The sequence below is a fragment of the Anguilla anguilla genome, chromosome 10, assembly GCF_013347855.1.
Source record: "Anguilla anguilla isolate fAngAng1 chromosome 10, fAngAng1.pri, whole genome shotgun sequence".
In the NCBI taxonomy this organism is placed as follows: Eukaryota; Metazoa; Chordata; class Actinopteri; order Anguilliformes; family Anguillidae; genus Anguilla; species Anguilla anguilla.
Genome location: NC_049210.1, coordinates 36,785,240 through 36,798,251, shown reverse-complemented (window position 1 = coordinate 36,798,251; position 13,012 = coordinate 36,785,240). Strand labels below are relative to the sequence as shown.

At 39.8% G+C, this 13,012-nt stretch overlaps 1 protein-coding gene across 1 annotated transcript in view; it reads right to left on the bottom strand.

Moving 5' to 3' along the window:
* Positions 1 to 13,012, bottom strand: part of adamts3 (ADAM metallopeptidase with thrombospondin type 1 motif, 3) — an 87,287-nt gene that overhangs the window by 39,137 nt on the left and 35,138 nt on the right. Inside the window, exons 6-9 of the mRNA XM_035379712.1 lie at positions 7,358 to 7,441; positions 6,611 to 6,767; positions 3,926 to 4,031; positions 1,063 to 1,206 (exon numbers count right to left, since the gene is read on the bottom strand). Coding sequence (XP_035235603.1) covers positions 1,063 to 1,206; positions 3,926 to 4,031; positions 6,611 to 6,767; positions 7,358 to 7,441 — 491 coding nt within the window. The remainder of the gene's footprint in view (positions 1 to 1,062; positions 1,207 to 3,925; positions 4,032 to 6,610; positions 6,768 to 7,357; positions 7,442 to 13,012) is intronic.

Sequence of the window (13,012 nt, the reverse complement as noted above, 5' to 3'; positions counted from 1 at the left end):
GAATATTTTTGATATTAAATAATCTCAAATGTTAGCAAACAATCTTCAAAAGTATTTCAGAGTTTTCAAGTTAGCAATGAATCTGAATTTTAAAATGCTACTTTTATTTTATTACAATTTCTTTATAAGTATTTCATTTTAGAATATATAAATAAACTGATCTGCATACAAACCAAGAACCTCCCTGTCATTGGAAAAATATAGTTTTACTTATTGGTGGTCTTTTGAAACTATAAGATCAATGAGGTAGCTCACATAGATATCCTCAACATAAGGCTGGCTGAACACCAGCACAGTGGCTTAGATTCAGTCAATCAATATCTGTCTTTAACTTTGATTTACAATCCAATGAAAGTCTGGTTGTTCTCTTCCCAAATATGATTTAATGAGTTCAGAAGTGAAAAAGTGCAATGCTTGTGCTTTTAGGTAGAGAACACATTTTGATGGAATACATGTCAGTCTGTTTACTGCTTTTGTTCCGCTTTTTGACTGACTGTTTTATACTTTATTCGAAAGTTGTGGCTGCAACTGGAAAATTTTACAAAAAAGCAAAGTACGATCTCCATTTTTTATCTTATCACATAATTCACATTCAGCAAAATAACATTCAGTAGCATAGGAAAATAACAATTCTAGACTAACATATATGGCAGAGGACTTCAATAGAAGATATGTTGACATTTTCTGTAAAACTGATTAAATTCTCTTATTATCTGTTTTATATGGACAAATAAATATTCCTCCATCCCTTCACAGTTAAATGTAATCACACTGCTAATTATCAGAAAGGTAACATCCATTTGCAAGACTGGTAAACATAATAGCTTCACTCTTCCACTTCATAAATATACATTCATACCCTTGAGTACACATACAGTATGTGATGCATGTGAGTATATAAGTCAATACCAGTGTATTAAACTGAAAGAGTGTTTGATTAGGAAGCGTCACATACCTTTAAAAATGACACCGTAAAAATAAAAAAATGACTCCTGGATGGGTAAGACGGAAGTATTTGTACAGAATTGTGCCTGTGGAAACCAGTAAGAGCTGAGAACTTACTGTATGTATCGCTTGAGCTCCTGGCCACTGCACATTGACCAGTGGTACCGATGGAAGGCAGCTTGTACGAGAGGGGCCATGACGCTCCCCATGGCCGTTTCATCCCCACAGCGGTTTCCCTGTCCATCATGCTCCATTCCCAGCCTATCAGATAGAACAGAAGCCTTAAGGTAACTAATGATCTCCTTTCGAACACCGATAATGGTGCTTGCTCAGTACTGGTTTTACTAGATCTCCTGTCGGCTTTTCATATGGTTGATCATACGATTTTAATTAACTCCTTAAGAGGCTGGGTGGGCGTTAAAAATATTTTCTGAATTGGTTTGGTTCTTATCTCACCGGCAAACAGTTATCAGTCGTCATTGGTGAGCTTGTATCCTCTCTAGCCCCTATTACATGTGGTGTCCCTCAGGGGTCTATTCAAGGACCAGTTCTGATTTCTATTAATACGCTTGTTCATTTAATTTTTAAGCATATTATACCTTTCCATTTTTATGCTGATGACACACAGCTTTACCTCTGTCAAGCCAAATGAAGTGACTAGGCTCTCCATGACTGCCTATATCACATCAATTGCTGGATGGCCAAAAATGTTTTGCAGCAAAGATAAGATTTTTGATGTTTTAATTATTGGCCTCAAACTTGAAGTTATATCCTGTAATCTAAACCCTCTCAGACTGAATGAGAAGTCTGCCTCTTGGAACTCTTGGGTTATTTTTGATTCTCACTTAAAGTTTGAGCCTCACATTGAAAAGGTAGTACAATCTTGCTACCATCAGCTCAGCTAAGATTAGATAATATTTATCTTTTTTCTGAGAGTGAGAAAGTAATACATGCTTTGATCTCTTTTGCGATTAGATTACTGCAACTCTATATCCTAGCTTAAGCAGTCAATGTATAGGCTCCATGCTGTTCAAAATTCAGCAGCAGTAGTTTTATTTAAGAGCAGTAAAAGGACACACATCACCCTAATCCATGCCGCACTCCACTTGCTACCTGTTCGTTTTAGAATAGATTAAAAAACTGTATTAATTATTTGTAAAGCTTAGCATGGCCTTGCCCCTCCCTATATTTATCAGCTTTCAGTGCTGTATAGTTCTGGGAGATTGCTCAGGTCCTCACAGAGTGACCTCCTTACTGTCCCGTACTCCAGTCTAAAAACTAAAGATCTTTCTCTGGGAGGGCTCCCAAGCTCTGGAATTCACTCCCTGTTAACATTAGCAAGGCAGAGATATTTGATAGTTTTAAGTCTCTTTTAAAAATGCATTATTCTAAACTAGCCTTTTGTTGAACTCTATTAGCATTCCATACTATTATATATATTTTTTATGTATTTCAATATTATCTTATCTTTTTCAATGCTGTCCATTTAGTGGTCTAATTTTACTTTTATGTGTTACTTTTGTTGATTTTATCCCTTTTTTAGTGTTTTTGAAAACACTTTGAGCGCTATGTTCTGAAAAGCGGTATATAAATAAAGCTATTATTATGATTATTATTATCCTGTTGGGGCACACAGACTCACAGGAGGTTGTTCCGGTCTTTGACCACAACTATCTTTCTTAGAGGCACTTTTCTCTTTGGTAATAAAGGCACTTTGCATTGTATTTACAAACATAAACATTTTCATGTGTATCTATTTGAGACTGTTGGTTGGCTTTATACCTGAGACACCTGAGACACTTGTTCTTCAATGCAGTGGTGCACCTCATGTTCCAGAATGAATTCTGGATAGTGTTGGTGCTAACTGCGGCTAAGGGCTAAGCAGAATAATTGACTGGCTACAGCTTGAGCCAGGGAGAGAGGGTTTCAGACAGGAACTGCCCAGCCCAGCTGGTAAATTAGCAACAGCAGCAATGCATATGAATCACCAGGGCACAATGCTTTAATACACCCTCTTCAGGGTACTGTACTCTTTCATTTGTACAAACAGCAACTGTAATATAGCCTGTTTCACTTTAAAATATTTCCGGTTATATTGCACTTGTTAAAACAACAAATGTCATCCAAACTTATGCAAAGGTGTGAAAGGAGAGTGAAAATGTAAAAAAAAAATCTTCCTTCTAGGCCACTGAAATAACTTTCTCTATTCTAATAGAGTGATGTTTCTCTCAAAGCTTACAATAATTGGGTATTATTTCCAGGAAAACTGACATGGGGCTAAACCAGAGCTGGTGATATGGTACATAGTTTTTGAATTACTAGTGCGCTCTGTTTCTCTGAAGAAGTTTTTTTTTTACCAGTCTCCGCACATCCTGTGTGATGGGAAAGCAAAAGAATCGAGCGAGGCAGTAAGACAGGAGGATTGCTACAAGGAGAAAAACCATCATCACAGACAAAAGAACAGAAAAAAAAAATCTGAAAAAATCTGAAAAGGCTGACAGCTGTGTATGGCTTCGGAAAGCGAGGATGCCCTTCCCCAGAATCCCATTGACACTGAACATCAGCATTACTACAAAAGTCCAGAAGCTCTTTGTTCCTTGAAACAATGATGACTGTACTCAGTGCAGATGAAAGCGTTCATTACACCATACAGTCTGCATTCCTCTGAACGATGATAACTTTGGGCGCTGGTTTCTGCAACAACCCTAACCCCACCCCCCCATCTCCACACCCACACACATATGCAGGTGTGTGCGCACACACACTCTCTCTCTCACAAACACACACACACACACACACACAAATATATACACATACTGTACAACCAGACACACACACACACGCATATGCGCACACGCACACATACAAACACACACACACGCATACGTACAAACACACACACATGTACATGCACACACACACACACACACACATGCACACAAACAATCGCCCACACACACACTCGCGGGGGGTAACCTACACATGGCCGGTCTCGTGAGCCACTACGAAGGCGGAAGAGAAGCCATCTTCGTGGTTGAGGGTGCAGCTCCTCACTGGGTGGCACATTCCGGTTACCGGGGCATACCCTGTGGTCACAGACAGAGGCAGCGTTGCTATGGATTACTCATCCTGTCATAACAACACCCCTCAATCCCCCGTCCCTGTCTATTCTGACAGCTACTTCTCAAAATCAACTTCAATTAGTCGCCGCTGTTTGCTTCATTTAACGCTGAGTGTCGCTGACAGTGAGTCAAAACCTGAACCCAGCTGTCCGTTACGATTACATCACATCTTCCCGTTCATTAGTGAACGTACCCGTTAACAATAACGCAATACTCCTTTACCTTATCTTTTATTATTTTTTAAAATGAAATCAACCCAGGAAAAAGGCGGTAATCGGGAATCGTAGCAGAAAATGATGTGCCAATATGGGAAGTTCATGAATGACCAGCCAGCACGCAGTCGGGGCAACACAAAAGTTTTTTTTGTGGTAAAAAGCATCGGCTAAGCCCAAATCTAATGCCAGTCCGATGGCAGTTGTGGATCGGTGACGAGGCAGAGAGAGAACTAAATCCCCCAGGTTCAGAAAGCTGGTTGAAAATCCTTTTCTCTCCTCCCTTAAAGTACCGTCTCCTTCATATTCTGAAAATGTATCCAATACCAGATCCCATTATCAAACCTTCACTTTCAACTCTCATTTCAGTACTGACAAGGGATGAATGCAATAGCTCTCAACGGGCAGTGTTATGTACAGGAGACCTCCAGCCCCTTGTACATAACACTGAGGCACACCGACTACACAGCATTAGCTAAATTTAACAGGGCACCACTCCTTTTTCAATGAAGAAAGCACGGTCTTCAAGGGCCAGTAGTCATCTCCTGTTGTCAGGGGACTGGGGAGCATGAATGCTGCAGGTCTTGTAATGCATCTGTGCTTTTTAAAAATTAAACTGAAAGAAATTTAATTGTTCTGATTAGCACTTTCACAATATGGTTCTACCTCTGAGAACATCATTGTACCTTCAGTTCACCTTTACACAGTAAAATGTTCAGTGTTAATCCAAATCTAACAGTACATGAGTCCAAGAGGAACCATGTGTACCATACAGTAATCTGTAAGACTTGGTTTAACAATGGATATTTTACTGTCTAAGTACGATTCAAGTGCATCCTCTCTTTTGCCAGCTGAAACGTAATGAATGCTGGAAAACTTTGTTGTTTCAAACAACCCTTTTGGGTGTCAAATGTTCTTTAGATTCAGCTTGCATTCACACAATTCATGTACTTGCTGGGCTCGATTTATTTCCATCTGATAAACAGTAAAATGAAGAAGAGGGTATCCAGCCTGGACAGGAAAACTTAATGCAGTGTTAGAAAATCGGAACAGGAACCACGCGGGCTTTCTACGCAGGTATATCTCGCTTAAGTGCCGCTGTATTATTTTTTCCACTTCTCAAGAATGACTGAATTTGGAGTCTTGTCACAGCAGGAAGGCTGTATGGCCATTCCATTACTGCTTCAATACGGCCTGCAATTGAAACGCTGATTGCGATCGGGATCACTTCGGTATTTATCTGTGGGGATTAGATCAAGTGGCGGGGGCTGACAGTGCAAACGATGTTCTCCAGGATCAAATTGTTATCACAGCCAGGGTATAAATTTCATATAAATGTTAGTGAGTTTACTTTTAAAAAAGGCCTTCTCAGAACCATTTCCGCGAAAGCAGACTAGAATTGTAATGTGTTTTATTGTTGGCTGTTAGTAACTATGAGTGCCACTGCAGCCGTTGTAAGCTGCACCCCAGTAGCCAAGGAATGACAAACACAGGCTTTGAATTCAGCTTTCATCCATAGATGAAGTCTGCAGTAGAAAATGGACAGATATTATCTATGACAACTTAGTTATTAATTACTTTCATGGAAGGCAGGATTAAGTAGTGGACTTTGACACTAACTGTGATTAATATCATCTGGGACTTGCTCAATTTAATCTGAAAATATAAGTGCATTGGAAAATTATTTCAAATTATTTCAATGTTGTTGACTTTGAAAAAACATTCAAAAAGATTTAATTTCGTCTGAAAGCTAATGCTTTATTTTTTCATGTTGGCAATGCATCTTTGCTTTAGTTTGTGTTGTGCCACACATTTCCAGTTGTATAATGCTTCTTTCATGCACAAATTTGATTCTCTAAAAGAAAGAAGCTACTCACTGGATTCATCCTCTATTTGTCAGAAAATGTTGACACGCCAGATCCATTAAGCAGGGGACTGGCAGAATGACCAATCTTAGAATGTGCAATGCCAGAACTGTTCTGATACCGGTCCTCATGTGTGACAGCGCCCTTACCTTGCTGGGAAGTAACTACTACTGAGGACATGGAGGTCATGTCCTCTGTGTTTCTTTTTTTACGTCAATTTCCAAAGCCTATATTTAATTTCATTCTTTAGTTGAGAACATCAGTTACAATTAATTAAAGAAGGGAATGAATGGTCTTTAACATTTTCTCAAATTCAAGCCTAACCTAGAGGCCTATGACCAGCATTCACTGCTTTCATTCTCAATTAGGCACACCCCCGTCTGACTCCCCACCACCACCCCGCCTCACTTCACCTCAGCCGAGTCTCTTGACCTCGGTATCTTTCGGTCCGGGTTATGGCGGTTACCTTGCATGCCAGTGGGGCCAAAGCCCTGCCGGGTGAGGAAGATGGCGTGGTCGTGGTGCTCCGAATGTTCGGGGTCGGCCTTCTGCTGGACGAACGCCCAGCGGCAGACGTTCTCCAGGCTTCTCGACGGGTTCCCCCTCTCTATAAGACTGATGGACTGCCAGGACGGAGACACCAGAGACATCAGACCCCGGTTACAGATTGTGGCTCGTTACCGTGTTCAATTGGCTTAATGTGCAGGTTAATGTGTGGAAACAGTTTACACTACAACAGCGATTCTGAACACAGTGGGATACGTCATTCATCTAAGCAAACTGACAAGTTATGCATCTCCCAAAAACAAAAAGCACTTAAATAAATACAATATATCTACAATGAAATAACCGTGGTATTTCAAATTGAATGTGTCTCCTATGAAAAAAAAATTGGTCAACAAACTTTTGGGATATGGATGACTGTAGTCCTTCAGCAGTACAACAGCGCTTTAGCATGCATATTTAATTACAAAGCAGACTTATGTTTTGAAAAAAATTAACCCAGGTAAACTACTCAGCTGGAGGTACCATGCGTGCCCCAAACTTACATTATATATATATTTGGTACTTCCAATTAAATTCTTGATAATGGTGTTATTTTCCACTCAGTTGGGTGCTTTCTATAGAGCTGGAGCTATATATCATTGCTGGAGAAGCAATGATATATGTAGTTAGACTTGTGACATAAACGCACGCTCTCACATGGCCTCACCTTGGCATAACCCAGCATGATCATCCTAACGAGAACCACATTGATATGGACGCCCAGTGAGTCATCGTGATAAATTTCATTCACCTGAAAAAAACAGCAGAAAAACTTCTCTTACTACGCACAGCACACAAATATCAAGGTTGTCTATGTTTGTTGTTTCTCATATAAATGAACACTTTATTGTTGTTGTTCAACATGTTCCTTTGTTCCAAAGAGAACTGGGGCAGCAATGAGTAAAAACATACTTTTCAAAGCATTTTCTGATTCAGCTAGTTCTTCTTTTTTTATTTAATTGATTGCAAAGTAATGCATATCTATGCATATCATACATGAGAAAAAGCACCAGGGAAGATGAAAACATTCTGGGAAAGATGACAATCTGTTAAGCAAAAACCTCTCCAAACTTCTCCTTCAAAACAACCCCCCCCCCCCCCCCCCCACAGCCGGGGGTTGGCGAAAGGCTAGAGACGCACGTTCCCTTGAAAACACATCAATGCAACCGTCAGTGCGGAATGCGGCGGAGGCCGAGAGACGGCTCTTCCGATGATGCACAACGGTCAGGTCGACCGGTCAGCCTGAGCCCCGGGAAAAAACTAACAATAACAGCGACGAGACAAGCCATGTCCCGCGTGGACGTCTAATGCACTTAGAGCACGTCACTCCTATTCCAATGCAATCCCCTCTTCCCCCAAAGTTTTAAAGAGCAGAGTGCATCGGTCAGATCCGGCTGGACCAGGCCAGTGGAATCCGCACGCGTCGCGTACACGGATGGCTTCAAGGCCGGTGACGGCACACCACGGCGGTAACTAAGGCGACGCTGTTAATCCCACGCACGCGGGGAGGGACTGCCGGACGCTAGACCGGGGGATTCAGGTTAAATGTGTGGTGGGACACCGCCAGCGTGTCTGCAAGCAAGGTAATTTACCCCAGATGTTCCGGAGGAAATCGGCTTTACGGCCGTGCCTACGACATGCGCAACAGCGCAAATAAAAAAACATTTCAATCTGTCACAGCCAAGGGTGTCTGAAAAGGCAACGAGGCTAAAATAAAAAAGGGCATTTTTAAATTAGTGCAGGACTCCACAATTCATTCACAAGTGCAAGCCCACTCTCCTCACCAGCTCTATGTACAAATAAGAAAAAGAAAAGATTGTTGTGAGCTTACAAACTGGGGAAATTCACTTTTTTTGACTCTAAACTACAATTCAGTTTGTTCTCTGAATGCTTGTTTGCTTCATTACACACTATTTATTCACTTGGACAAGACTTCAGGCAGAATTGTCACCAATTACGAAATGCAGCCCAGGCTATGAGCAGGTTCGTCTGCCAAGATGGATTTGAGCAAACGAGAACATAAATAAATACTTCATCCTCTAGTGGATTAGTTCGTGAATTCACCTCTCAGAGGGCAACTCAAACATATTCAGCTTTTCCAAAGAGCATCAGAACCCACAAAATGATTTAGTAACACTAAATTAACAAAACCCCCTCTGGGAAGGATTTCCTAACAATATACTGCAAGCTACATTTATCGTGCAGTGTACCACAGCTCTTTCTTACAGTACAATCTACGCAGATGGTACTGTACCTCTATGTTCACTAGGCATAAAAAAAGGTCTTGAGTCATGCGCTGTGAATACAAAGCCCACATCTGTACCGTATTTGCGCTGAGATCTATTCTATTGTAAATACTGCGGTCGGTGTACACGTGCATTAATCCCACCCTTCAAGGCAAAAAGTAAAACAGTACCATATGCTTTGTTTCTGGATGTATCTGACCACGCAGTGAATATACAGAGACGTATCACCAAGAACAACCTTCAGCATTTGTTGTTTTGGATTTTGTGAAGACATTGTCCCTCTGTCTGCTCCAGGGAGACGGAGTTATTTTACTGTCGTCTGTGTGATGAGGCCTTTCTCTCTTTCTTGCTTTAGTGCGTGAAAACCCATTTCTGGAAACTCAATAGGTAGTTTGTGTTATTGAATGACTGCTTTGCTGTGGATGCTGGACATCAAAATGACCTCTTCCAAGAATGGTCTTCCCCTCGTGCAATATAAACGCAATATAAACACGTGCAATATAAACGCAATATAAACACGTGCAATATAAACTTAAGCTTTCAGCTGTTGTCAAAATCACAAATAATACCTGCAACATGGAAGAACAAGCATGCAGGTCACAAGGTTGTGCAAAAGGGTTTAATGTTAAGAAATTATCTTCCATTTTAACATTACTGCTTGCTACTGCCAAAAAGGACACTTCTGAAACCAGAACGAATGGAATGCAAACAGGGGTAATGAAAAGTATTTCTCTTCAATAAAAATAAACTCAATTCAAAACTTCTGCATATTGCTGAAGGAACAAATTCAGGTCTGTGTCACTTCCAGTGTTTTTTTCTTCCACTTCAGAACAGACAGATACTGTATGATAGAAGAGGACATTACAATGCATTTGACATGTCTATTAAGCACATCCTTGCAGTGTCAGCAGATTCGATCTGACACCCCCTGATATATTACATCAATCATATGTTAACATGAGGCCACCCATAAGCCTTTACAACACATTTCTCTGTAGGAAAGGAACATTGACAATTAATTATTATGTGGATAAGGTAGTTCAGGACATATGGAGACAAGTACTAGCAAAAATGCCGAGAAAGCATGAAAAGTCAGGTCTTGGGTCTATTATTACCAGGCACTCTGGCCTTGGCTTTATATGATAATATTTTTCAAGTCTTCATGTTTTTTCTCCCCAAAGGGATGGCAACTTTCTAATTAATGCCAGGGTCTGCTAAATACATAATATGTAACAAAATATCAAACTGTCAAAATGCCTAAAGAGATCAATATCCGTGAAATTATGTTAGCAAAGTGTTTCGTAGTTCATAAGAGTTAAGATTTACATTTCTTTAAAGGAGTGTCATCTACTGTAGACGGACTGCAGCTCATATAAATGCAAGAGGAAATCCATCAGCATCTAAAAGGGCTAAAGGGCTAGAAAACCTCTTCTTTCTTCAAAATGGACTTGTGAGATCTTTAGTTTTTTGGTTAATTGTTTAAATATATTTACATAAAAAGCCTTTCACAATGGCTCTCTCCTATTGGCATTAATGTTTAACGTCATTGTTTATAGTGTGGGACTTAGTCAGATTTAAAATAAAACTTTTGAAATGCAAAATCACCAGAAAAAAATCACTCAGGGAACATTATTATAAAATGTATTAGTAAACTGCCAAATGATATCATTGTACTGTACAAACAGTGATTTGTGAATGGTGGGGGGGGGTCTCAGCAGGTAATTTGTTGTGGGGGACAATGGAAAGTGTACTCAGGCAGATGGTGAGATTGTTCACTGGCACATAAATGCCGATTGCTACCTCCGCATATTTAACTACTGAAAATTCAATGTTTCACACTGAAAATTATGTTTCTTTGGGCTGCTGGGGTTAAAAATAGTGAGCAGGTTTTACAGGGGCAGCAGCTTGTTTAGATGCACATGCTCGTATAATATGGACCGATCATCTCCCATCTGGACTACTGCAACTCCCTCCTTGCTGGCCTCCCTGCCTCCATCCTCAGACCAGTGCAGCTCATCCATAATGCTGCTGCTAATATATAGATATACAGTGAGCTCCATAACGTTTGGGACACATATATAGAAATATGTAGAAAAAGAAGATAAAACTAAAATGTATAAAAATGTACTTTAATAAAAGCTGAGAATCTGCACTTTAACCAAATGTGAATTGTCTGAATACAAATCTAAAATTGTGGAGTACAAACCCAAATCAAGAAAAAAAATGTCTTTTTGTCCCAAATATTGTGGAGCCCACTGCATATATCAGCGACGCTCATGACATGCGCAGAGCAAGTTCAGTCAGGAAACTCTTGCTGCAGCCGACCATTGGTCAGCCTCAGCAACCACATTTTCTCATACTCAACCAATCGCATACAGACGTCACTCCATGTTCTCATACTCAACCAATCACATACACACGTCACTACATGTTCTCATACTCAGCCTATCACATACACACATCACTAATGGAGCGCCTTTTTTAAACTGACAGTCTGACCTATGAGGTGCTGCCCATTGCTTGTGCTACTTTCTGCACGCTACTCTTGCTGCAGCTCACAGAATTGGGCTCACCTTCGACCACTCCAGCTTCCATCTGTTGTTTCGATCTGCTTCCAAGTGCTTTGGGGTTTTAGTATTTCTTTATTTATTATAGTATATGTATTGTGATCCCTGCTTGATAGATTAGTGTACTCTGGTACATGCACAGATTAACCTAGAGCAGATCCATTCAGTACAATATGTATTAATATATTTAAACAAAATTCATGAGTTGACCTGACTGAAATATATATATACATATATGTATATATATATATATATATATATACATACGCAGGTTGAAAATTATAAAGCTTTCATATTTCAAAGCAGAGAAATCCAGCAGGGACATCTACTGGGGGAAGTCATGTATAGCTGAAAAACCAATTCTAAGAGCTAAGAGCTCTGTACAAATCTTCATCTGCTTACCAACATCCAGAGAGAAAGTCTCCTGCTCTTTTTAACACATACACAATATTTTCAAGTTGAGAACAGTCCCTGTTTGTACACCAAAACTCAACTCTTAAGAGACGAAAACGAACAAGCCACGACAGTTATTTTAAAATGAGAACAGACAGACACAAATCTGGGCCTAGTATGATTTTGATCTCCTCCAAATAGTGTCAAAACATTGATCAAAAAATGTAATTTTCCCTCCTGAAACTGACCAGTGATGGAAATTATTGCTGTCGCTTACCTGCCAAAATGTGCTCTGTGTCAATTTTAGAGATAATGAATTTTGACTTTTCAATAAAGGTACTGTCGGCGCTTTGAGTTTATTGAGCAATATCCAAGTAATTGACATCCTGACGGGCAATTCAAAACCATGGGACTTCAGAACTTGAAGCTGAATGCTGCCAAAAGTAATATTTATAATTTTTATAATTTATTTATAATTGAATGTAATAAAATAACAATATATTTAATATTGAATCAATATTGATTGGCACATTGTTACATAGAGACATTTCTGAGGCATCCATGTATTAAAATTTCAGTAAAACCAAATTTTTTGGTGTTCCATTTTGCTGTTCATTTGTATTTGTAATGTAACACAATTAGCAAGCACACAGAGACCACAGCTACATACCCCTACTTCTTCGTCCCATTTTAGCTGTCTGCTTTTGATAAATACAGTGTTGTAGTCCGATTAGGCTAGGCTATATATCTTCTCTCTTGTAGAAGTCAAACCCCTAACTCAATGTCTGCAGACAGATGCTGCACTGTGCTTCCAACTGGGAACAATGGTGTCGCTGTCCATAGATAACATGATACCCAAGAAATGGTGCTTCGTATTAACTTGTGTAAGGGTAATCTGTTGACAGTGGCAAGCAAATATTTTACAAATATTTTATGTCAGATATAACCCATCTTCTGTGCATGAATGTTCGCAGCCTTCAGCAGTCCACTATTAATTAATTTCCACTGTTGGTGAGCAGAACATCAGCATGAGTATTTGACAACCTTAAATGAGACAGATCTCATTTAAATGCGTCCATTACAAACCACCTTCTGTGCATTTCTGGGCAGAAAGAG